Source organism: Lepeophtheirus salmonis, chromosome 7 (genome assembly GCF_016086655.4).
Source record: "Lepeophtheirus salmonis chromosome 7, UVic_Lsal_1.4, whole genome shotgun sequence".
Taxonomy (NCBI): domain Eukaryota; kingdom Metazoa; phylum Arthropoda; class Copepoda; order Siphonostomatoida; family Caligidae; genus Lepeophtheirus; species Lepeophtheirus salmonis.
In genome coordinates this window covers 12,945,952-12,970,320 of record NC_052137.2, presented here as the reverse complement: position 1 = coordinate 12,970,320, position 24,369 = coordinate 12,945,952, and the positions used below count along the sequence as shown (strand labels likewise).

General features: G+C 32.0%; 1 protein-coding gene across 1 annotated transcript in view; it reads left to right on the top strand.

The window, feature by feature from the left end:
* The first annotated feature begins 5,152 nt into the window (after positions 1–5,152).
* Positions 5,153–24,369, top strand: part of LOC121122007 (uncharacterized) — a 33,052-nt gene continuing 13,835 nt past the window's right edge. Inside the window, exons 1-2 of the mRNA XM_040717018.2 lie at positions 5,153–5,273; positions 17,716–17,836. Of these exons, the coding sequence (XP_040572952.1) occupies positions 17,758–17,836 (79 nt within the window). The 5' untranslated portion in view covers positions 5,153–5,273; positions 17,716–17,757. The remainder of the gene's footprint in view (positions 5,274–17,715; positions 17,837–24,369) is intronic.

The window sequence follows — 24,369 nt, the reverse complement described above, 5'->3', positions numbered from 1 at the left end:
AAGATGATGGCCACATGTCCTTGTGCCAAAAATACCCCATGTTGTTGGCACAGAACTTCTCGTATTTGGCCAATGTGTGTGAGGGTGCACCATATAGGGTCACACACAGTTGCCCTCTGGGTAGGTGGCCTTGAGCCACGGCAGCATGGTGAACCTAAGCACCTTGTAGTAGACCTCCTGGCCAATTTTCTCCCCAGCCTTAAAAAGAAGGGAGGTAACTTCTTGCTGTCGGACGCCACGACCCCCAGGACCATTGTTTGGGTCGGATGTTTTGTACGTAACACCTTCGTGACCTCCTCTGGTGATCGCCCAAGCCAACAGTCGTTCTGACGGTTGTAGACCTGGTCCACGGTGAAAATCTTCTCGTTATAGAATTTTTTGAATGTGGATCCATTTGCCTTGATCCACGCAAGAACTTTTTTGCGCCTCTGCAGTCTCCTTTCCTTCATAGAGTCCGTCAACAGGTGGTGTTCGGTCCTTGTGTAAGAGGAAAAGCCCAAGTCCTCCTCCACAGCCCTCCCAATTGTCCCCTCGTCCACGTCAAACTCGTTAGAGAGGTGATTCATGGATTTTTTTGGGGTCCTTCTTGACCTTCTTCTTCAGGTCCCCCAGAAACTCAGAATCCCTTTTCAAGTTGTGTCCCCCACTTCCTTCTTTCCTTGAGAAGGATTTTCCATCCTTTTTCATATATGGAGCACTTCACAATGTCCATAATCTCTGCCACCTCAATTTTGGCATCCAGAAGGTCTGACATCCTCTGTCTTTGTGCTTCTTACAAACTCATGATGAAAGATTTGATAAATATTTATTATTGTTTACTTATGCAGAAAGGACATGAGATTCGGAATATGCAAGAAAAATCACAAAACCTCTCTTTTTAAAATTACATAATTAGTATTTATTAACAGTCTACGTTTTGCTTCTGAATCCTGTATATATTATGAGGGTTTCTCAAGAACTTTCCTTATGATTTTGTGTTCTACTCTTTCATTTTTGCATAATTGTGTGTCCCAAGACTCGACATTTTCTTACAAAACAATGGTAATTTCGGCTTTGTATCATCTCATATTTAATGCTGTTATGAAATATTATTTGATATCGACACAAAATATGCAAAAGACTAGTTACAAATTAAGACAAAGTTGTATAAAATTTTTGTGCGTAATAAACATAAATCATAGAAATATAGGAGGTGTATTATATATTGCTTCGTTAGCGCACTATTGGCAGACAACATTCTTGCCGATGGAGATTTCGCCAGAAGGGCATTTACCGAATACAATCTGACGAACGGATATTGAGCCGAAGGACCATTTATACGAAAAATGATTTTAATGTATGTATTAATCCATTAATTTGTAAACTAATATTTATCAAATACCTTTGATAATCAATAAATTTAATCATTGAGTAATTGTATAATTATATATATTAAATGACTATTCATGTCCTTGTGCTCTCCTACGATTGGATGGTAGAGTATCTCTCCTAATCTTTCCGGTGATTTGTATCACCACAGCCAACTATCTCTTCTTCCGACACATTTAGGATCCTAAAAAAGTAAAAATCACTGTTCTTGCCTGATATTATGCTTCTTCGCCAATCCATGTGTCTTTTCCAACATAAATAATCCATCATGTCGAATGATAATTAATTGATATCGGATACGTGATTAGCACTTCTTGCATGCGAATTGCTGTACTGTTTGTTTAGTATATAATTTATTTCGAGTATTATAACATTAAATGATTCAAACTTCATTCGAACCACGTCCAACTCTGTTGTACTTTTCATTAACGAATATAATTAATAAAAAAATATTTTTCTGCCAAATAAAAGTAATAATTTTATCTTAATGACATATATAATATATGAACGAAACCGATTTATCATAATATTATTCTAAGTTGAGTTAAAATATGCAATCGCAAATACCAATATATTAAATATCATTTTTAAGCCAAATGCCCCAAAAATGTGGCAAAATGTTGAAATTACCTTTGGGAAAAGTTTCTTGGCCAATAGTCCTATAGCTATATCACCCTAACGAGTGCATTGAGTGTCTATTTGCTAGATACTATCGAACATTCAACTTAGATACATTTTTTTGTCAGATATCCCTGCCACGGTTGGAAAAGTGAGAACTAATATGTATTGTCTCTAAGGGACTTTTTCTAAGTTATGTACATCAATATAGCCTTCTTTGGTTATTGTTTATCAAAAGTTACGAGGGGTAATAGCTCTTTGGCCAACCCTTCTGTCCTGTCATCCATACTTTCTTTGATGTCTTAGGTGTTCGAATTTTCATTTCATTTCTAAAATGATATTTTGTTTGTCAAGAATAAATTATCTTAGATAATTGTGTTAAGTCTATCTTTTCAACTTTTGTGATCCTTGAGAATAGAAGGAAGTAGATTAGTACGAAATATATGAAGAAATAAATTAGTAAAATATCTCTTCGAAATAGGCATTATATATTTCAAAACTCGTTTATCGACCTCGAATCGATAGGGTATAATGTATATAGGTACGTGTACCCATAAATAATAATTCCTCATCTAATTTTTTTTTCTAATATAATTATTGGTTGGCTTCTGACAACCTTGTTCCAAAGGCTGCTGAATGACTTTGTAATATAGTAACTAAATATTCAATATTCATATGTAATGAAGAAATCTAACTAGTCTTTCCAAACATCTTTACAATTATTAATTAAACTGATTCATTCAAGGATTCCGTCTCTTTTAGTTAATAAATTGCTTAATTATGTCTGAAAAGTACATAACTGTACGTACAATATAATCAAATTTGCATGATAGTGAATAATTTTGATTATTTAAGTAATATAATCAAATCAAGTAAAGATTAACTGTAATAATTTAGAATACAAGCAATTTCTGTGTCATGGAAGTTCTCAACATCCAAAACTGCACCAAAAATCGTTCCTTAATAATCCTAGATTCCATTCCATTCAATGAAAATGTGTTTAGGTTCTTTGCATGAGAGTTTTGCTCAGTTCAATTTGACTAAAGTTATGAGACTTGTTACCAATGTCATCTCTCGGTAACAAAATGGAAAACAGGTGCCCAAATCAATATCCAACCTAGTAACTCCGATTTTATACTTAATATAGTTGAAAAGTTGAAAATTAACGGAAATGAACCAAGACAGGTTTGTATTATTAAATTTGATGTATTTTAAAAAACAATTACCTTATTAAACTTTTATAATGAACCTTAAGTAAATTTAACTACCTACATAGTCATGAATAAAATGGTTTGCTATGAAGATTGAACAATTATTAAGGCATTACGTACTTGAAGATTCTACTTAATCAAACTATTTGCCCCTAAATCCGATTTATATAGAGTGTTCATACACAATGGACTAACTAAAATAGAAATGTCCTGGGGGATTGAAGGGAAAAATAAACGGCGTTTACCCATTCCCCTCATTTTCAGCGAATACACGAGAAACGATGAACAGCGTTCAATTTGTCGTTCATGTTCTCATTGTCTCTAAGGGGTCCTTTATTGACCATTTTTTCCAAAAAGTGCTACAATATATTTTTCTTGATTATGGGTATAATTATTATTTTTTATGGTCCTTATTAAAATTAATATATTTTGGGAAGTCTGGATCTGATTTTGTGTGTATAATTATCAATTACTGTGTACATTGATTAGTTACTTTCTATTAAGTGTCTTACCATTTGCAGTCTTGTATGAAATAGGTATTCTAGGTTCGGTAAGAGTGCAATTGTCTACTCTCCCATTCATTTCTTATTTTTATTCCTCAAGATTTCCTTAAATCGGGAGTTTATTTAAGACAAGACAGTGAATGTAGTGTAAAATCAACCGCATTGAATCGAACGCTCGTAAGCTGTTTTAAGATATTTCGCCCCGGGAATTTTCATTTTGTTCTGACACAAATATATTTTATGACTTATAATTCAAGATTTAATATGGACCTCTCTCCTCTTGCAGTCAAGTGTAGTACATTTTTGCATTCATTAGCGTAAAATGAACGCATTTAATTTTTATATCTTTAAAATAGAAAATATCAAACATGAATGTTATTATACCTTTCCATAATAAGTTCAAACGGACTTTTTTATTAACGTTGTACTTCTGACTTCTGATGCATGTACTTTGGGAGAGGGGAATTATTTGCTGCATCCCGAAAAATCCTTGCAGATCTCGTCAGTTAAAAAATGAGGCAACTCAAACTACTCATGTTTCGTTTTCTTGAAGATTGAGGAGGCCTTCGTCTCCCCGACAGGTTTATCAAGTCCTGAGTCGAAGTCACAAAATTCCTAGAAGCTGAGGTACATCACGGACCAGGTTTATTTAAATGTATTTGCTTGTTTTCTTTCTTCCACTTTTCTCTTAGCTAAAGTACACCTGTAAAAAAACAGTTCAAATTCATCATAATCAGATACAAAATTCATCTAATATCACTGCTATACATTCAAATTGAATGAAAATGCCCTCATTTCAAGTTATTACAATAAAAAATGAATTACAAAGAACTTTAAATGAAGGAAGATCCCTTTTAAGAAAGGAAAAATATGCACGAATATACACTTGTACTATAATATAAATGCATATATATTATAGGCTCTAAATTTCCCAGAGCAAATCTTCTGGTGATCCTCGTTAAACGTGTAAGGTAGAAATTTATTATGGACCTGAATTGGGAGCATTCATTTTTATAGTCCCGACTAAATTTTCTTCTATGATGTTTTTTCCAAAGTTCAAAATGAACGAATGAACATAAAAGAGTGAACGAGTCCAAGCCGGGATAATATGGCTATAAAGTCGTATAACATAACACTGAACAACACGGGCGTAAAATCAAAGCAAATGAATACACATTATACAAGTAAAACAATGTCCTTCAATGGTCTACATAATTACAAATAAATATAGGTATGTATATACAGTTTTGAGTTAAAACACTATTGTAATTAAAATCAGGAATCGTCAATGAAACATGTGCTTCATACTACACATGTCTATGTACGAAGACTAACCATCACACGCTCGCTTTGAATCACCATAACTTCAAAATGAATAATTGACGTACCTTTAAATCCAAATGAGAACAACATAGTTGTTTCTGTAATAATGAACTTATTTGATGTGTGGAGTCGAGACTATTACTTCACACATTCAGTTGTTGAACGAAATCCGAAATATTCAGTTATAATTTTAGTAAGTGATTCCTCTTCAAAACAAAACTAACCCAAAATACTCCAAGAATAAAGAGAAGTAAGATACGAGTTGCATATATTAATATAAGGTATTGTGTGTCAATCTTATGTGTTAATCCAGTACTAAAGAAAAATAATATCTAATAAACATATGCAGGGTTAGATAGAAGAATTTATGTGATAATTAATTTTTTAAATGTGTTTTCAAAAGTATTGTTAGTACTTAGTATGTTCGTACCATCAAAACATCAACAACTACTAAGACTTTTGTATTAGTTATGTGAGGTTTTGGGGGGATTTTTTAGCACAAAGTTCCTGCATCTTGTGATTATTTGTAGCCTGTAACATTTTAGCTTGATTTAATAACACGTAATACATTATTTTTTACTTGTCGAGCACATAATAATTCAATATATTTAATTCAAATTTAGAAGTTCATTTACGAAATTGCCTGTACATCTATTTACTTGTCATAATGAAATAACATTCTAAATTGTATTGTAGATGACATATCGTTTTTTTATCCTCAAAATTTATGTAATAACATGTATTCGTAATAGAAATGACAGAGTTTGCCATGCCAATCTACACCATATGTTCAATTTTAATATTTTTTAAAAAAGGTTCTCACCTCAAATTACTTGGTTATTATTGTTTTTTTATGTCGGGAAAAAATGTGTGCAAAATTCAATATATGGGATAAAAGCATGAGAAAAGTGTTTAGTTTCTTTCTTATTGTGTGGAACTTGAGAGCCTTGGAATGAAGGTACTTGTTAATTAAGAAATATAATAAGTAAAAGGATCCATAAATTAGCTACAAAAGGATGAACAAGCTGATTTCAGTAAGAAAAAAAAAGGCTGATTGAAAATGTACAGCACGACCCAAGCTCACCAGGCTAAACATCAACCCTTGCATGACTGCTGTGTTGTACATATTTTTATAACAGCTAACCATTAGTTGATTCTTACTCCCGAGTCGTTTTTTGAATGTTTATTTCTGAAACTTGCATTAAAATCTAATTAAGGAGCGGAAATATCACTAGTATTAAATAAAAACCAATGCCAGAGATACAAATAATATGAAACGCCGGTATTTTAAAAAAAGAAACTGAAAATTAACATGGTCACCCTGGCAGTTTAAAATATGTTTTGTTGGAGAGCAGCTTAGTTATCATTACGTTTCTTTAAATTAGCTGAGAGCTGTTATGAGATGAAAATAATAAATGCAAACAACTCTCCATATCTAGTAATGATTTAGGTAGGAATTACTCCGATGTTGATCTTCCATTCTACTCTGAGTCCAACAAAGATTTACACTCATAATTCTGCAATAAAGCTCTCGTGTTACGTTTCGTATTTCATGGCCTAGTGATTACTTTATACTTAAAAATGTTCTCTCCTCGAGAATAAAATAATAATAATGAAAATTCCTTTTGAGTATTAATTACAAGAAGAGTGGGATCTTCAAATTTAATATTTTTTAAGCCTATGTAGACTAACCTTTGCAACGGTTAGTCTAGAAGGCCTTGGGGAGAATGACTTGATTTTAAACGTTTAAAGGGATATTTATAAATACTTACATACTCTGTAATGTATATATGAACAAATATTGGAAAAACCAGATGTTTTGCTTACGATCTTAACCTCAAATCTATAAACACAAAATATAAATTAATAAGTAAGATTCGACTATTATTTTTAAGGAGATACAATTTTAATCGAAAAGTGATTTTATTCATTGGATGCTTTACTTTTTTTAAATTAAATAATATTTTAGTTTACTTGTGGTTATACACCATCATTACACTATTAGGGATGGTTTTTTAAAGAGAGTATTTCATGTCTACTTGATATATAATAATTTTGGGAAAAAAAATTGATTTAATTTTGACTCATTTAAATCTTTAAATGTATGTATGTTGTGTGCAAGTTACAATTACTAACTATGTTCCATAATGTCATATTAAATTAATCATTATTTATTGATGCTGTTTGTCATTTTTTTAATAATCATTAATATTGCATAGTTATTATCTATACTGGGATGGGTAAATGCGTGAGTGCGAAGAGTGAAACATATGGTACAATTGATTCTTTTATAAAAATCAATTGTCTATTATTTTATGATTTTGAAGGATGGAATTTGACGTGTTTCTCTTCTAGAATAATGAATCTTCTATATTTCAAATAAAACTAGAGAAGAGTTGATCAATAATATAAAAATAGTTAAACCTTTAATAATATACTGTGGCTCGAAAGTTTCGAACCCGTTCGGCGCCCGTTACATAGCGAGGCGTTCTAATTACATGTCTCTGTTTTGGCGCGGAGTTGAAATAAAGACCTCAAGAGAGGAAGGTATATATTCGATATTTATTTAGAGCGTTACATATACATTTTATGGAACAAAGGTAGGCGACAAAACTATATATTCATATTAGTAGGAAATATTATCCCAACAATGATTTTGCAACAATTGAACAGAAAAGAAAAAAAAAAACCACACGCCTTTTAGTACCTTTCTGATATCAAAAACAGTTATTTATCCATACTTTTTGCTCAGATTTATTTGTATACATAGATACACAGTGGAGGATATAGGTATTTGATCCCTTGCCCAATTTATATGTCTACTCACTGATAAATAAAAGAACGGTCTATAATTTTAATCGTAGGTTTATGTTAGCAGTGAAAGACATTATATGAAGAAAAGAAATTGGTCAAGTCTTCTCTTCTCCTTGGAAGAGAAACCCACCCAAAAAGTTCACTTTCCAGTCCCAAGCTGGGATGGTATTCTTGAGATTAATCTCAGTATTTTTCTTCCTCCAGACACGGCGAGTTAAATTAGTGCTAAAGAGCTCGATTTTGGTCTCACCTGACCAAATCCACCTCCTCCTAAGCCTCGAATTATTCAGGTGTTCACTAACAAAGTTCAGACAAGCCTGTATGTATTTTCAATTTTCACGTATTTTTAATTTTTTTAATATTCTGTCTCTCACTGTTAAAATAAATATACTTCTGAAATTAGTTCTTTTCTTTATCAGTGAACAAACTTAGAAAATCAGCAAGGGATGACATATTTCCTCCAACACATTTACTAGCCGGTGTACAATTAGTATTTTTAAGCGTTGTGTGGGCCATTCAAGGTGTCACCACATAAGTGATATAAAATGCCATATTCAGTATAGTCTATACGGATATGAGTCTAAAACATAGCTATTCCTAAACGATTCTGAGGCATCATGACTGCAATCATGAGTCCATTTGATTGCGAGCTCGAAACGGTCCGTCCCTATAAAAAACTGGGGCTGGTTTCAGGAGGCATTGGGGAAAATTTTCCTGTGCTTAATTGTATTAAATAGGAGCCTCAATAGAGGCCTGTGAAAATTGGTTGTCCATTTCTTCTACCAAAAGGGTATTATGATCTTGGGTTCTCGGTGGTAACAATTTATCGCTTAGAAATGGGCATACTTGGCATAAATCGGATGATTGGAACACATCTTATTAAGTACTGAAATATGTATAGCGAAAATTACGGAATTACTTTTTCCCCAAGCTAATGTTACTGATAATAACCATGTTATTATAATAGAACAAAATAAAATGAAGATATCAATATAAAGTTGGTAATTAGAATGACCCATGTTGTGATTAAATAATATATTTTAAGACGAACAAGTCACAATTTGCATAATTTGTTTTTACAAATGGTGACGTATACATACATTGCAACTTGTATCCAACTGTGATGTACTTGGTATTAATTAATACATACATATATATAAAACAAGGTGACTATATATATATAAGGTGTATAGATAAGAAACTTTCAACATAGCCTGGTTGAGGTTAGCTGACAACTGTTTTGATGTGTTCCCAATAGAGCCAAGTTCAGTGCTACTGACTAGTGTCAAGTGTTAACTCATATTATTATTCTAAGAATTTTGTTTTTTCCTAGAAGTACTAGGGTATTTGTGCTCTGGCAACCTGTACAAATCCATTAGACATCCACTATTTTCGTTTATTTATTTAAAAATTTATGTTCTGACCATTTTTCTTTAAACACAACTTTTAATAATCGTCCGAGAATAAAAATTTACTCTAATAGTGTTATCTGATGAGAAAATAAAGTTCTATATTTTGTATAAATACATTTTATTAAATCGAATTTCCTCCTAAATTGGCTCCTCTGTGACGTCATCAAAATAGCTAGTAAATAAAAGCAAAGTAATTTCTTATCGACACACCTTATATATATTCCCCTTCAGAAGCCCCTGCAATACCAAAGATGAACTTAACACTTGGATTAAGAAGGAATTACAGGATTTTCCAAGAGACCAAGCGGCGAAGGCCTGCTTGCACTTTCGGCCTCGTAAACAGAATTTAATTAAGGCTGGAACGATTTTATTGAATAAAACAAAAAAAAATCCACCTTATAACTGGTTGAAGAGAAAATTGCATTTGAAAAAAAAAAATGTAACAACAGATAGCTTGTGCACCCTGTATACTTAGATGAATAGACGTTCTTTCAAAAGTTTTAATAAAGTTTTCCCTTATAATGAGAACTTTTGATGAAAAAAAATAAATAAATAATCTTGTTGTTCTACGTATAGTGCGCACTTCCCCCCTCTTAATGTATAACATAAGTTTTTAACTTTTTTTGAAAGTGAAGAGTTTTTATTAAATTATATATTTTTAATAGAATTAGAAACTTCAAGGGCAAACATTCATCAATTTGGTTCAAACTTAACATTTCTTACCAAAAGAAACATATTTTGTCTCTAATGCACATAAATAATAAATATACTCGTAACTTAATAATAATTCATAGCTTTAGTATATATTCCCCCTGTTTTTAAAAGCAAAGATAAACAAATTGAATTAATATATATCTGTATTTGATATATGTATACACTAGGGTTGCTATCTTCTCAGAATTTTACACCTACGGGAAATTCTCGGGAGATCTCACATTTAAATATTTCATAATATAAGATGTATTTAATTACATATATAATCCAAAAATATATTTTTGTCTCCCGTAAATGATTTGCTACCTGTTCCATATCGGCATAAATATTCCGCATTCGTGAATTTAATCCGTGGTTTGAAGCAGTATAAGATTTGATGTGCAGGGGCACTGCTGTTTTTTATCATTGGGGAAGGGGGGTCAATTCTCTTATATAACAACTCATATAAATAGACTTATTTTATATAAATACGAGCAGATATTGCCCGCGTTGCAGGACTGAATAGAAGGGAATATAAACAAAGGATGAAGGTAGAAGAAAGAGAGAGAGGGTTGTAGAAAATACAGAGGGTGGAGGCTCTTAATGACCTTGGAGGCCCAAAAAAATATTATAAGAATGTGCTTGGTTATTTTATAGGTCTACTTACTGAATTTCAGACTGATTTGCATGACCATTTTGGATTCAATATCTGATAACAACAAAATAGACCCATGAATATACGTATATATATATTCTTTTTTTAGGGAGGGGGGGTGGAGCTTCAGAAACTTTTAGAGGACTAGCAATGCGACTGTTGATGTGTAAATTGACTTTTAGCAGACGGGTTGAGCTCTGCGTTGCACCATTATACAACCTCCAGCACCCCCAAGTTCATTCATCACTTACAATTTCAGTTTTATTTTTTGGGTCAGATCGGTCTATATAATTCAAACAAGCTGGATAAAAATACTTAAAATTTATGCTTTGAAAAGAAATAGAAAAGCTTAAGAATATTTATCACAAGCGGTAGTACCCATCATTGCTCGGAGTTATGAGGCGTCGAAGAACAGACATAATTTGCTATGATAATACAAATTGGGTTTATCGATGTCAAAGATAACCTCCCAATAAATTACCAGTGATACTGTCCGTTTTTTAATGAGCTTACTCACACTCAGCTACTCAATATTTGATGTTCTTTCCTCATGAATTAATAATAATAATAGCTTGATGAAAAATATTAATAGGACATAATGAGTCAAGGAGTACTTTAGTCTCTAAAGTGCTACCTGGTGAGCTCTAGCTACTCACAGTCGTAACTGTATCTAAAGTACAACCCATTATTGTAGTTTATTATATTTTGAAAATATACTTATTTTCTTTTATAAACGAGCTTAAGCTACACAAGGTTGTTGTTGAAAATGAGTTGACTCAAATGTTTGCAAGATTTTATCCATTTTTACGTAGTACCGTTTTTATAGAACTTTATAAATTTACTCCATATTTTTTTTATATAACAGAGAGAGAGAGAGATTCAGTCGAGAGGATTCATTTCGGGGGAGGAGGCAGGCCACAAATCGTGTTTTCCGAAATCTGTAAAAATCTCCTCGAGCCATTGTTGCGTGATCCTGGCCTCATGCCGGGCGGAGTACTGCTGAGAAACATAGTTTCCCTCTGAGTAGTTGGACTTTTCCTAGGGACGGACCACCTCCTTGAGGACGTCCTGATACTTCTCGGCGCCCTATTTTCAGGCCTTTCGAGAACCAATATGTGGTCGTCCTTTTCCGGTCTGAGGCTACGATTCCTGAGTAGGCTGAGAACTTAATCTTTTTGACCGACAGAACCACATCGATCGTGTAGGCGAGATAGCGGCCGTTTTTTGAGTTTCTCCACTAATCCACACTCCAGTTTTTCTTGCCTTGTTGCTGTGCTGGGTGCGAATCAAATCAGCTATACTTTGCCTTTTGGCTTTCATCTCGACAATAAAGTAACTGATTTTAGTCAGGTTTAGCTCATTTGAACGATAATATTCACCTAATTATTGTGTTGAAAAATATCTTTAATCCTAGTTCTCAAATGAGGCCTCCCAGACACTATCAAAGTTGAAGTCACGATTTGCTGTAGTACAGTGTTTATTGGAACGCGGAGCGGAATGGAAGTAATGGCTGAACGTTAAACGACAAAAAGAAAATAGAACAGAACGCCAAAATAGCGGAGCCCTTATAGGCCTGTTAATAATAAGTATAATATAAAAGATTAATAAACACGACAATAATTCAATTGGAATGGTATCCTAATCACTTGATTGGATGTAATTGAGGGAAACTGTAAAGCTCTGTATAGTTGGAGCAACAATGGTATTCAGTGTTCTATTACCAATATGCAACCAAATCTTCAGAAATTAATAGACATTTATAATAGAAGAAGAATTGGCTTGATTAAAAAAAATTACATATAACATGAAAAAGAATCAATGAACATGATCAATCAAAAGAATGAATAATAATTGTTAGGAAAGATTGCAACGAGTAATATCCCAATATAATCCGAATCAAAAAGTATAATATCTTAAACCCATATCTTGGAACTTACATTCATTTTAAATGTTTATTAATATTTAACATTTTCTTATGCGTAAATAATTAGAAAATAAAACACTAAGACAAAATTTGGATCAAATCTAATTTAAATGTGTCTTGAACTAAATACAATATTTACAGTGGCTATATCAAATTTTGTCATGTAACTTTACACTTAAATATTATTTTTATATCATCTGGATTTGCGAAAATTATTTCTAAGAGTATCGTAATAAGACATAGATAATCAGGACAAATTAAAGTACAATGCCGTTAAAAGCATATATACACGACGCTTATTTATAATCTTCGAGAGGCTGGAACCTTTCCATGTAGTTGGCCTGAGCCATACGTACCACAATTACGCAAATTAGATAATTACATGAGGTGACAAATAAATTTTTAGGCCATTCTGTAGTCATTAAATGTGTATTTACATTTATTCAATGAATAAGTTAATTGATAGGATTAACAAGGAATTTATATTAATATTAGTTTTACAAATTAATGAAGTTGCTCTCATTCTAAATAGCTAATTGGATGGAATAAATGTATAGAGCTATAATATTAATATTCTTTGATAAATATCACAGAAGGTAATTGTTACAAATAAAGTTAGATATTCAAATGTCATTCTATCATATAAGAAACATACACTTAAAAATTCATTGAAGGAGCCTAGGTATGTAAAAGCTACTTGTTATGGTTTTAATAACTTTGCATGAAATTCATTATTTGTCCATTGAGTGACTACTAAATGCAGCCAACTTTGTACTTTTTGAACAATATTGAAGGTCCATGTAGAGACGAAGAACATCGTTCTCATCTCTATATTCCAATTCTTGGTTACTCCAACTGTACTGAGCTTTACAGTTTTCCTCGCGTCTCCCATTTCTTCGTGCTCTCCTACGACCCGACCTTTGAGAGCCTCCCCAAATCATCTTAGTAATTTGCCTCATCACATCCAATTGCCTCTTCCCCAGACACATTTTACCTCATAACGAAGTTGAAATCACTACTCTTGTATAATCTGATGCTATACTTGTTTGTCCATCTATGAGTATTTTCCAATATGGATAATCCATCATGTTTTCAGTCTAATGATAAATGAAAACGGATAATTAAGTGAGTTGCACTTCTTCTGTTGGAATGACTGTTGTGTTTTCTTAATTTTGTTTCATGTTATATTTATTGATAATTTAAGCAGTTGTTTTTGCCTTTTATGAGTTTTCTGAACACCATTTCTTGGAGCCTATCAACCATAGCTAAGCCTTAAGTGATAAAAAAGTAATATTTATTGACTATGTAATATTGGAAAACCTAATGATCATACCCAAGTCTTTAAGTGAAGAAACTAGTCTCAGACAAGCTAGTTGCGAACTATCCAAAGCTACTACCCCCGTTGTTGTGACCATTTAAGCAGTTGTTTTTACTATTTAATGAGTTGTGTATCATAATTCTTGATATGTTTAGCCAAAATAGAATCATATTTAGGGTTAGATTTAAAAAAGATTGAATACTTACTGTTAGATAGTACAAAATTCAGAGTTCCATTTCGAAATTAGTAAATATTTTATACTTTTAACTGATAACTTGATTGTCATTTGGTGTGGATGACTCAAAACATTTTTATATATATTTCTATAAATTATATCAGTACCAACATCCTCCATTAATTTAATGATGGCTCCTCGGGAAGGGATAGGTTTACACGTGTATTTCTACATAAATTTTTTGAACATAGATGATTAGCAATTGATAAGGTTATATTACATGCAATAAGCATCTTTGTGAGATCAGAGTTAAAGTCTGACTTGATGTATTCATCATTAACTTGATTTTGTAGATGAATATCCATGCTCTTGATATGAGATGAGGATAATGAGTGGCGTGTAATTCTAGACAGGGGAATAAAGGCACATTTATATCGACAAATCCGACAAACCATCTGTTTCTCATCCGGTAAGTATTTTCAAATTCTTGGGCCTCCATTTTCAGAAATCCAGACAGAAGGCGACGTTATTTTAGGAAATTTATTCTGTTCTTTATAGAATATCACCATCTAATATTATATTAATATTGAATAATAAAGGCGGGAATGATAACGTTCTTGATTAATAGAAGAAGATGTATATTATTTAATCAATGATGCCATGCGTATTTATTTATTTCTCCTCGCACTTTTTCTATTCTTACCCAAATTATCAACCTTAGTTATTACGTCTTGTGACTAGTATTAATCTAATATAATTTAATACAAGTCAATGTTTCTGACAGGGCTATACATTTTTCTTTATAATACACCAGAAACATAAACTATTAAGTAAAACTATAGTTCATAGTATCTTAATCATAATTATAAAAGTTGCTTTAAAACAAAAATACATAATCCTAATCATCTACGAAAGGTATTTCACGTGAGATCATCATTGTTGATGGCAGCCATTTTGGAGTACTAAATAACCAAGTTGTATAACAATAAATTTCACTTTTTTCATCAATATTAAGGAAATGGGATTAACAAATAAAAGGACTTAAACCTTACTCTCCATTTAAATATTATCCCTTTATTACTTACCTTCATTATATTTTTATCGGAAACTAATATCTATTACAAATATATCATTACATCGTTATACAATCTTATTTCCATATTGTAGATAAAATTTAACAATTACAATAGAATTATCGGATATATTTTCTTATTATCTTACCTTTTTTGTCAAAAATCAAGCAAAAACAAAAAAAAAATAGGTACAAGTCTAACGTAGTAACCCTGAAAATTTGAAGAATGTTTGGGGGGGGGAGAGTAGCTTAGCTGTTAGGACGTTTCATTAAACTAGCTACGTGAGGACTCAAAAGTTAGAATCCTCATTGAGGCCATCTAGCCTCACCTCAAAAAGTCTGAGAATTTTGTACTTGGTTAAATTCAAAAAGAGCTGACAGACATTTACAGTTTGATGTTTGTTTTGTTTTTGTACGGTCAAATATGTCCGAGCAACAAGCAAATGGCAGAGGGTGTACGATCTCCTGCCCACAAGTCGACAAGTGACGCTGTTTTTAAACAGGAGAAATGGTCGCTTCATGGCTGAATCAAGAACTCAGTTCGAGAAAACCTTCAGGATCAAAACTCCATCTTAGGTCAAGGTCCTTGGCGTCGTTGCGTGCGATGCGACGGCAGTAAGATGCCTCCTTACTTCTTAAATGACAACGAGAAAGTCAATACGGACGTCTAATACAATATTCTGAAGTCTTTCCATGCTTGAAGAGCACGTTTTGACTGGCACAAATATGTGTTTACTCAACACGGTGCCCCGGCACACACATCCAAGAAGGTGCAGAATTTCTGCAGGGAGAACATGTCTGCCTTCTGGCCGATAGACTGTTCGCCTTCGTCCTCACCTGACGTGAACCCCTGGATTTGGCTTTTTTGTGAGTCTTGGAGGGTAAGACGAACAAGTCTTCTCTCCTGAATGTCGATGTCATGAAGTCCATGATCACGAAGGAGTGGAAAAACTTGTCTTTGGACTTCATCAAGGCTAGCTGTGCTTCGGTTTGCCTCGTATTGAAACTATTATTCAGAATGGAGGGGGCATATTGAATAAAATGTGTAGAAAATTCTTTAATTATCAACTTCAAAAGTTTGCCATAAAAATATGCAGAAGTTTTTTTCTAATTTTTGAGTCCTCACCCTGTACATAAATTGATATGACGTATACGTGAATGGGAAATAATCACAAGAGTTCTTCAATATTTCATAATCCTCTTAGAATGATAGAATTGTTGCGCATTTATCATATCTTTATTCACAAATCAATGAGCTTATTGAATAAAAAACTTGTATCGGTGAAAGTTTAAGATAAATATCAAAATGATTCCAAAGAGAAGGAGGGGAAACATAATTACGTCATATATTAAGTACCGGTCATAAATTATGTCCACTTCATTACTCATTAGTATTTAAGACGTTATAAAGCTGATCAATATAGGATTCCTTCATGTTAAACCCCATTCACCATATTTAAGTTTATACGTAAAGAAATGATTACATCTCAAGTTTTGATGGGATTCTTTACAAAAGTGAGGTTGTGTACTATTTTAATAATGACAAGTAATTGTTTTTTTTTATAAATATTGGTTCCATCTTCAAAGACGACAAAAGGGAAGGCAAAATAATTCTTGTGCTGGAAATATTCACGGTCCAGAAGACCAACAGGTTAATTAATACATAAATCTTCCTTCCTCAAGAATAAAATAATTATAAATAAAAGCATGATAATTTTTTGAAAAATATGATTTAATGAGACAAGGAGTACTTTAATTTTGTAACTAAGTCTCAACTAAAGTACCATTCATTTTTTTTTAAAACTTCAATAGGGTATTTATCTAGTTTTTTTCTTTTTTTATATGAGTTGAACTAAACGGCTGCAAGTTTCATTCATTTTTACACAACAACGTCTTATATTTGTATGAATTTTGACATACATCTTCATACTTCATTGATATATTATATACATCAGGGAAAACTATATACAATGAAAGATCCCTTGATACTTAGACACAAAAAAGATGCAAGACTTGATTAATATGACAATATTGTTATAGCTTAGATCAAAATATGAATATGATATATATCAAGGAGCAAAATATAGTGTGCAGCCTGTGAGATATCATTATGTTCTTATGTCCTTTTCCAAAAAATACATTCATATATACAGATAAGCTTTGCTTTATTATTATATATGAGTGAAGGACAACTGTATAAATACAGTCAAACCTGTATTAAGAAGTAAGGCCAGAGAAACTGAAAAAGTGAGAGCTTACAGTTGTGACATTTTAAACCTGGTTTCCTCTTATGTAACAATTTTATATTTGAAAACTAGAAATGACCGCTTAGCTCCAGTAACATCAGGGGCGTCCGCAGGGTTGGATTAAAGGGGTTGTAGCCCCCTAAATATATGTAGATATATATACATAAAAATTCTTCAAAAAAAAGGTTTCTATAAATTAAATTTTACAAATTTTTTTCCAAAAAATTTAATATTAAAATTTTTTCCCTAAAACCTTAAATAAATTAAAAATTTAATTTTTGATGTTTTTTCGAAAAAAAAAATAATTTCAGCAGTTTTTTTTCATAAAAATAATTGTAATTTAGTCTAACCCACATTATTTTAATCCATTTTGCTTTTTGTAGGAATAATTGTGGCATTAATCATTGATCCGTAATCAAAGAATCATGGCTCATGGAATTTTATTCAGTGGTATTATTTTTATTTGTGGAACGATATCAACACAGGTTCAATCCTCCTACGGAGGTACGTAAATTACTTTTTCAGGCTCAACATAATTATGTAAAATATCTGTAAAGCATATTTTTAATGTACATTAGAGTGGTTCGTAAAAAGATTTGAGAAATAGTTTTTGCAGGGGGGGGGGGATATATTTGGAAGTTTATAATACTATGAAAGACTATCCAGTTTGTATATTTCTTCTTTTTTAACTTTTTGTCATCTTTTAATATGTTTTATATTTATTTATGTCATAAAGTACTTAATCTGTATTTCTTATTATAAATACCTAGACAAGATTATGAAAAATGATAAATATATTTAGGTAGTTGTATATTTATTCTATATATCCTTCTGTACAAGCAATAACATTCTCCTCACGCTGGCGATAAGTTTGGCAGTTCTAGACGATGAACACCGTGTCTATGTCGTACCACGCTGTAATAATGACAGGTCAGAACAGAGCCAAATTTGGATAAAAGGTGTAGCAGGCATTCTTGTCCAAGACACACCGAACGGTAAAGTTCAGGGGGTTGAAATCAGTGCTGGAGGAGGGCAAGATGAATACAAAGCAGAATTCAGCCATATTATTACTGCAGAAGTTTCGGTTCTTCTTGCCTGTATGTGACTTTATTGAACGTCTTGATGCTGTGGCAGTCCCAGTGGAGATACCCGCGGTCTCAGCAGATTTCTCGGGGCTGACACTGGTGCGGAGGAAATCGGATACACGTTCCCTTTTTGTGTTGTTACTCCGACATTTTTAAAGTTAGAGACGTGACAGAAAAAAACAACTTTGTTTATTTTTGTTTCAGTAATGAAACATCAGAATTCAATTCTACTGTAAGTTTTGATCCCACTTCTGTACATATTTTCTAATACAGTTGATATTTTTTCTAAGATAACAGTTATATATTAACCGTCATCAATGCCAATGCCAATCGTAACCGAAAGTAAATCCTCAGAAAAATGGATAAGTTGATATTTATCTTACGCTAGAGTGAATGGGGGAGTGAAGCATCCTCACAAAATAAATCAATTACATGAAAAACTAGCAAAGGGTTACCTGGCGTTATTTTGACAAGGAGGGAGCGGGAAATAACATTGACAATGGTCAATATTATTTCTTCTTAATGTCCAGACTCCTGTATATAATATGAAATGTATTATTATCAATTTAAAAAAATAATATTTGTGTTATAAACTTCAAATAGTAACATACTTACATATGTATATGTATGAAACAATTTGTCTTGATGCAAAGTCAATCTTAAATGGGTGTCAAAAATTTGCGAAATCGAAATTCGTCAAAAATATTGCGAGAAACCAGTTAAAATAAAATATTTAATAACATTTAATGGCATTGTACACAGACATACCAAGATTTTTTTCGTAGTTGCAAAAACAAAAAAGTTATGGCGAATAATTTTGTCGAAAAAATACCTCTCCATAACCGGCTCATTTTCGCAAATATTGCAAAAAAATAATAAAATGTTGAGGGAATTGAAAATGCTGTAGAGTTCTGTTAAGCTTTAAGATTTTATCTACAAAATGCATCGTTTTGTGGAATTTTTTTTGTAAAAATTGAGAATAGACGTTTGTTGAAAAAAAGAGAGAAAAATAAAAGAAAAATTATTCGGAAAATTTCAAATATCTCCGTGAACCATCAATTTTCTTGTGTCATACATTTATATATAAACAAGTTTCCAGGCAAATTTCTACAAAATTTCTTTTGTATTTACAAATCCAATATTTCAATGGAAGTTCAATTTTTTGCCCATGAAAAAAAACGAAATTGCATTTTCCCCCAATATCTTTTTTTTTTCCCATAACTTTTTTGATTTGGAATAAATTTAGAAAACTTTTTATTCGTATAGTTGCTTTTTAAGACACCAGTCACATTGTGATTTATAACTCAGCCTTTATCTAGTCTTCTTCAGCTCCAAAACAGCATTGTTTGTCTTTTGGGTATAGGATAAGCCTTAATATGACCTCACCAAAATTGGCTCCCCAATCTTAACCTGACCAGGTTAAAAAAGGCACCCATGCAAAGTTTCAGTTTTCTAGGTCTAACGGGTGGGTACAATTAAAATATACCATACACACAAATTTTATTATTTATATAAATTTTGAAAATGTAAATATTTTGGGGAACCTCTGAATCCCACTTTCGTGTTCGTATATTACCCAAATTATTTTTCCCGATAACTTATTTCCAAATTTAAAAAAGAAATGATCAAAAAACCTCAAAGCTTGTACCGCTAAGGTTGCGGAAAAATAGATGCTCAAGCGTATATTTCTTCTGAGTGCTTCAAAACGGAAGAAGCTTGGGTGCTGGCACGAGGGTTTGGAATATAACGGAATTATCAGAAAAAGCATGGACTTTATAACCGTTTGTTTTTCAACTTTTTTTCGGAATTCGATTATGGCTAGTTGGGATTTGGTAAGGAAATAACCTACACAAAATTTCATTTTTCTACGATATTATTTTAGTTAGCACATCTATTTTAAAGTATGGAAGGAGACAAAAGTTATTTACTTCGTCAATAAAGATGAAAATACTAAATTAATTCTTAGTTTACATGAAATAATGATGATAGACATTGTTCTAACCTATAAAAAAGATTACAAAAGTTTAAAGCAGGAAAGAGAGAGAATAACAAAAGAATAATGTGCTCCTTCTGAATATGTAAATAAATAATGTGCACTGTACAGGGTTCATCAATATTTCCTAGGTTATTTCCCTTTTTTTTCAATAAAACCATTTCAGAAAGAAAAAAAAACCAGTAAATAAAATGAAGCATATCAAGTTATGAAATTACTTGATAATTCTTTCTTTTTTGAGAGTGTCCATAATATATAAAATGGGACAATATATATTTTAAGAAGAGTCAACATCGTCTCTTGAAGAAAGTGAACACGTTTCTAATATGTCAAATTCATTTTTTTGTGATTTTTAACTAATTGTTATTCATTACAGTTTCAAATGTGAATTTAAAAAAAAAAACATAAAAAAGCCTCAAAGTGACTAATATCAAAGACATAAATTTAAACAGGGTTCTTTAATCACATTACGTGCAAATATTTGCAGATTATGAAGAACAGCTTCACAGAATGTTTATCCTTCCTTATTTGAAAAATACATTTAAAATAGATAATTAAAATTCATTGAGCGTAAAATTTACTTGATAGAAGAGCTCATCATTCGCATCCCTTTATCACAAATCCCGTCATGCATAGTTATTTCATGGTCTTAAGTATATAATAAATAAGTTCTTTTTAAATAAACATACCATCCAAGTCAAAATAGGAAGTTAGTTCAAACATTTTTTTATCATACAATGCAATGACATTTACCATTCCTTTTCTAGGAAGCATTCAATTTTCCATTGAATAACTCAGACTTTATACAATGTACATTAGGGTTCATCGAATGATCATATTTTCTAACCAATTATCTCATATATGATCCCTGGTGATAGAAAAATGTAGTAAAAATCAACCAAATCAGAGGTGCTCCTTGGTGACCACCAAGTACTTAAAAATATATGTACTTGGCCCATCTTATAAAAATCCTTATCTTTCTCATTTAATATTTAAACATATTATACAAGAATACTAAACATGACTCAATTTATAAGAAAAGATATTTAATGATATTATGGGTATGAATGCAATACAGAGTGTTGACTACTCAAAACTTGCAGTATCATTTAATTACAACTTTATCCCCGTTACTATTAGTTACTAGGGTTTTGTACGCAACCAAACGATAGTTGAAACAAACAAAAAAAAAAATTATCCCATGTCTCTAAGTGTAAAAAGACAACAAATGTGTAATCTCCAGTGTGTCAGTGCCAAAAAAGCTGAAGAAACCGTTAGCATCTCCGAAAGGATTACCTTCAAAATCAAAAAGCCCAATAGGGAGAGCCCCTCACACACAGCCAAGAATAGTCTAAAATTCTACAGCAACAATAGGAAGGATTTATGGCTCTATGTGGACCTCATCAAGCCTTTACATTTCACCCTTTGGTGTTGCATTTGGGAGGGCCTTGAAGGAAAATGTCTGCTGCACTTCTCTTCCAAATTTGGATTCATTCTGACCTGAGCTGAGTGCTGTGTAGTTCTTAATTAGATATATTAACTTCAGTCCCGTCCAGTTCAATCCCGGTCCAGTCCAGTTTTGTCCTGTATATCAGTGATAAAAAGTATCAAGTTCAGTCCTTTATTGCGTCACCCAGGACCACCTCCAATTTTGCTGATGAAACATGCACATTCCACATAAATAACTTATGTTGTTTCAACTTCCATATTTTCCTTTATTTTATTGCAAATAATAATACTAGACTTCATAGCATGGTCAATGCCCTATAATAAGTTGAAGAAAAAGTTAAGATGTAAAATATTGCAAATTTATTCCATGGAAATCTCAATAATTGACGCATGATAAATCACTACTGAACCGGACAAGCGCAATACTGCACAAACCGCGTTTGTAGTATAAACTCACCTCTTTACAATACCTTACCGTATGATCATATGTTGCTAATAATCAAGGTACTCGATAATAAAGGTGTGTCTCTCACGACTTTTATAATTTGACAAAAGTAAGCAAGCCCATTTTAATGACGTCACATATGTGCGGAAAACACTAGAATGTAATTGTACTTTTCCCTGAGATCACAAGGAATCTAACTCAAAATGGAAGATTTTCTACCTGCAAACTGAGCCTGGGACTATAATTAACTTTTAATTTCAAACTAAATAGGTGAACATTTATCTATGTACAATTTTGAATATAATACGGTAGACCACTACTACTATTAGTTGCATTGCAGATGTAAGTTTGAAAAACTGCATCTAATCATTTGTGAATATTTTCCAATTTTCTTTATATAGGGGATATAAACCATTATTTTAATAGTAGGTATAGTTTTATGATAAAAAACAATCATTATAGCGAGGAAATAAAATGTATATTATAAATAACTGTATATTATTTTTTCTTAAAATGAAACACTCATGTGAAAAAAAATAAACTTACAACTACATCTTAATTTGTTATTTATATTGATATAGAGTTGCTAAGAGAACTGAATATGATGTATTGAAGACGCCTCCGTTGCCCTGAGATTTTACTATTTTCTCCAGAGAGAGATATACATTTTAGTAAATATTTGAATAATACTCGAGAAATAAATTTTTCTAAAGATTTTCACTTTTATATTGCTTGCAGTAGTTTATAATAGAGACCAATAATAGTTCTGCAGCTAATAATAGGAAGCATTTGAAATTTCAACTCGTCCGACAACAATCACAATAAAAAATTGCATTTGCAGTTCCAAAATAAAACCGTATTAATCAACACGAGAAAAAAAATTAAAATAAGTGAGAACTCATGAATAGGTAATATAAAATTTTGAAGAATATCATTGAAACTGTATTATTTTTTCTATCAATACTAACACAATTGTAATATTATTTTGTTACATCTTAACTATTGCTTTAAGTAAAACAAATTATAATTGTCTAGCATAAAAAAAATTTAATAATTTATTTATTTGTGTTGAGATCCAGGATATTTGCGAGAGTAATATTTCAATATGCTGACAAGCAATTTGGTTGTGTAGAGAAAGATTCCCGATTTACTAAGTTTGGGAATTTCATTGACATTAAGATATTTCAACATAAGTCTACAAAAGTAAGGAGGTTTGTTATATATTTTGTGATACGCCTCGTCACTTAACATCTCCGAATAACTATTTATATGTAATAGCAGAATAGAATTTGCTTTCCAGACCAAAATATTGAGAAAAGAGAAGCATATTATATTTACCAGTCTTGAATCATGTCCACCTTGTTTTCCAATGCCAAGTGACTCAGTAATAATAAAGCAATCAGGCATGAGCGTGAAGTGTTCATCTGATATAATTATCTGTATAGTCCGTATATCACGAAGTCCAACTTATAAATGGAATTCATATAGATATGATTGAGATGAGGGATTTCTGCATAATTTACATCTAGGAAACTGAAGGACTCTTATTAATGGAACAGTTTTCTTAGAGTAGGGGACGAAGCATTGTTGACTTTTAATAATTTCAAAGAAAGAGCTGTGAGTGGAGAATGACAACTCTCTATGTTTCTCACAGGGTGTCTCAGTCGATTATTCTGTCGTTTTATGGGGCTCCTTAGTTCTTATTTTTTAAAGTATACATACGATGATTTCGTAGAAGATCTGAAGGAATTTATGTATAGGAACAATTATTAACGAGATCTGAAGTCACAAGTCACCATGATGTGAAGATGTATCTGCACAATGAACAATATTTCCAATTAAGGAGAAGAGATCCACTTGTTCATTAGATCTCGCCTTAAGAGTAGAGATCACTTGACCAAACCATGACATTGAAGAGAGTTATATCATCCACCACCTTGATATATTCTTAACTCACGTTATAATATTATTGTTTTCATTTCTGAGTGAATATAACATTTGTGACGTCACTCAGCTCAGCCAATCAGAATGCAGATGCTAAGCGACACACCTTTATTATCCAACT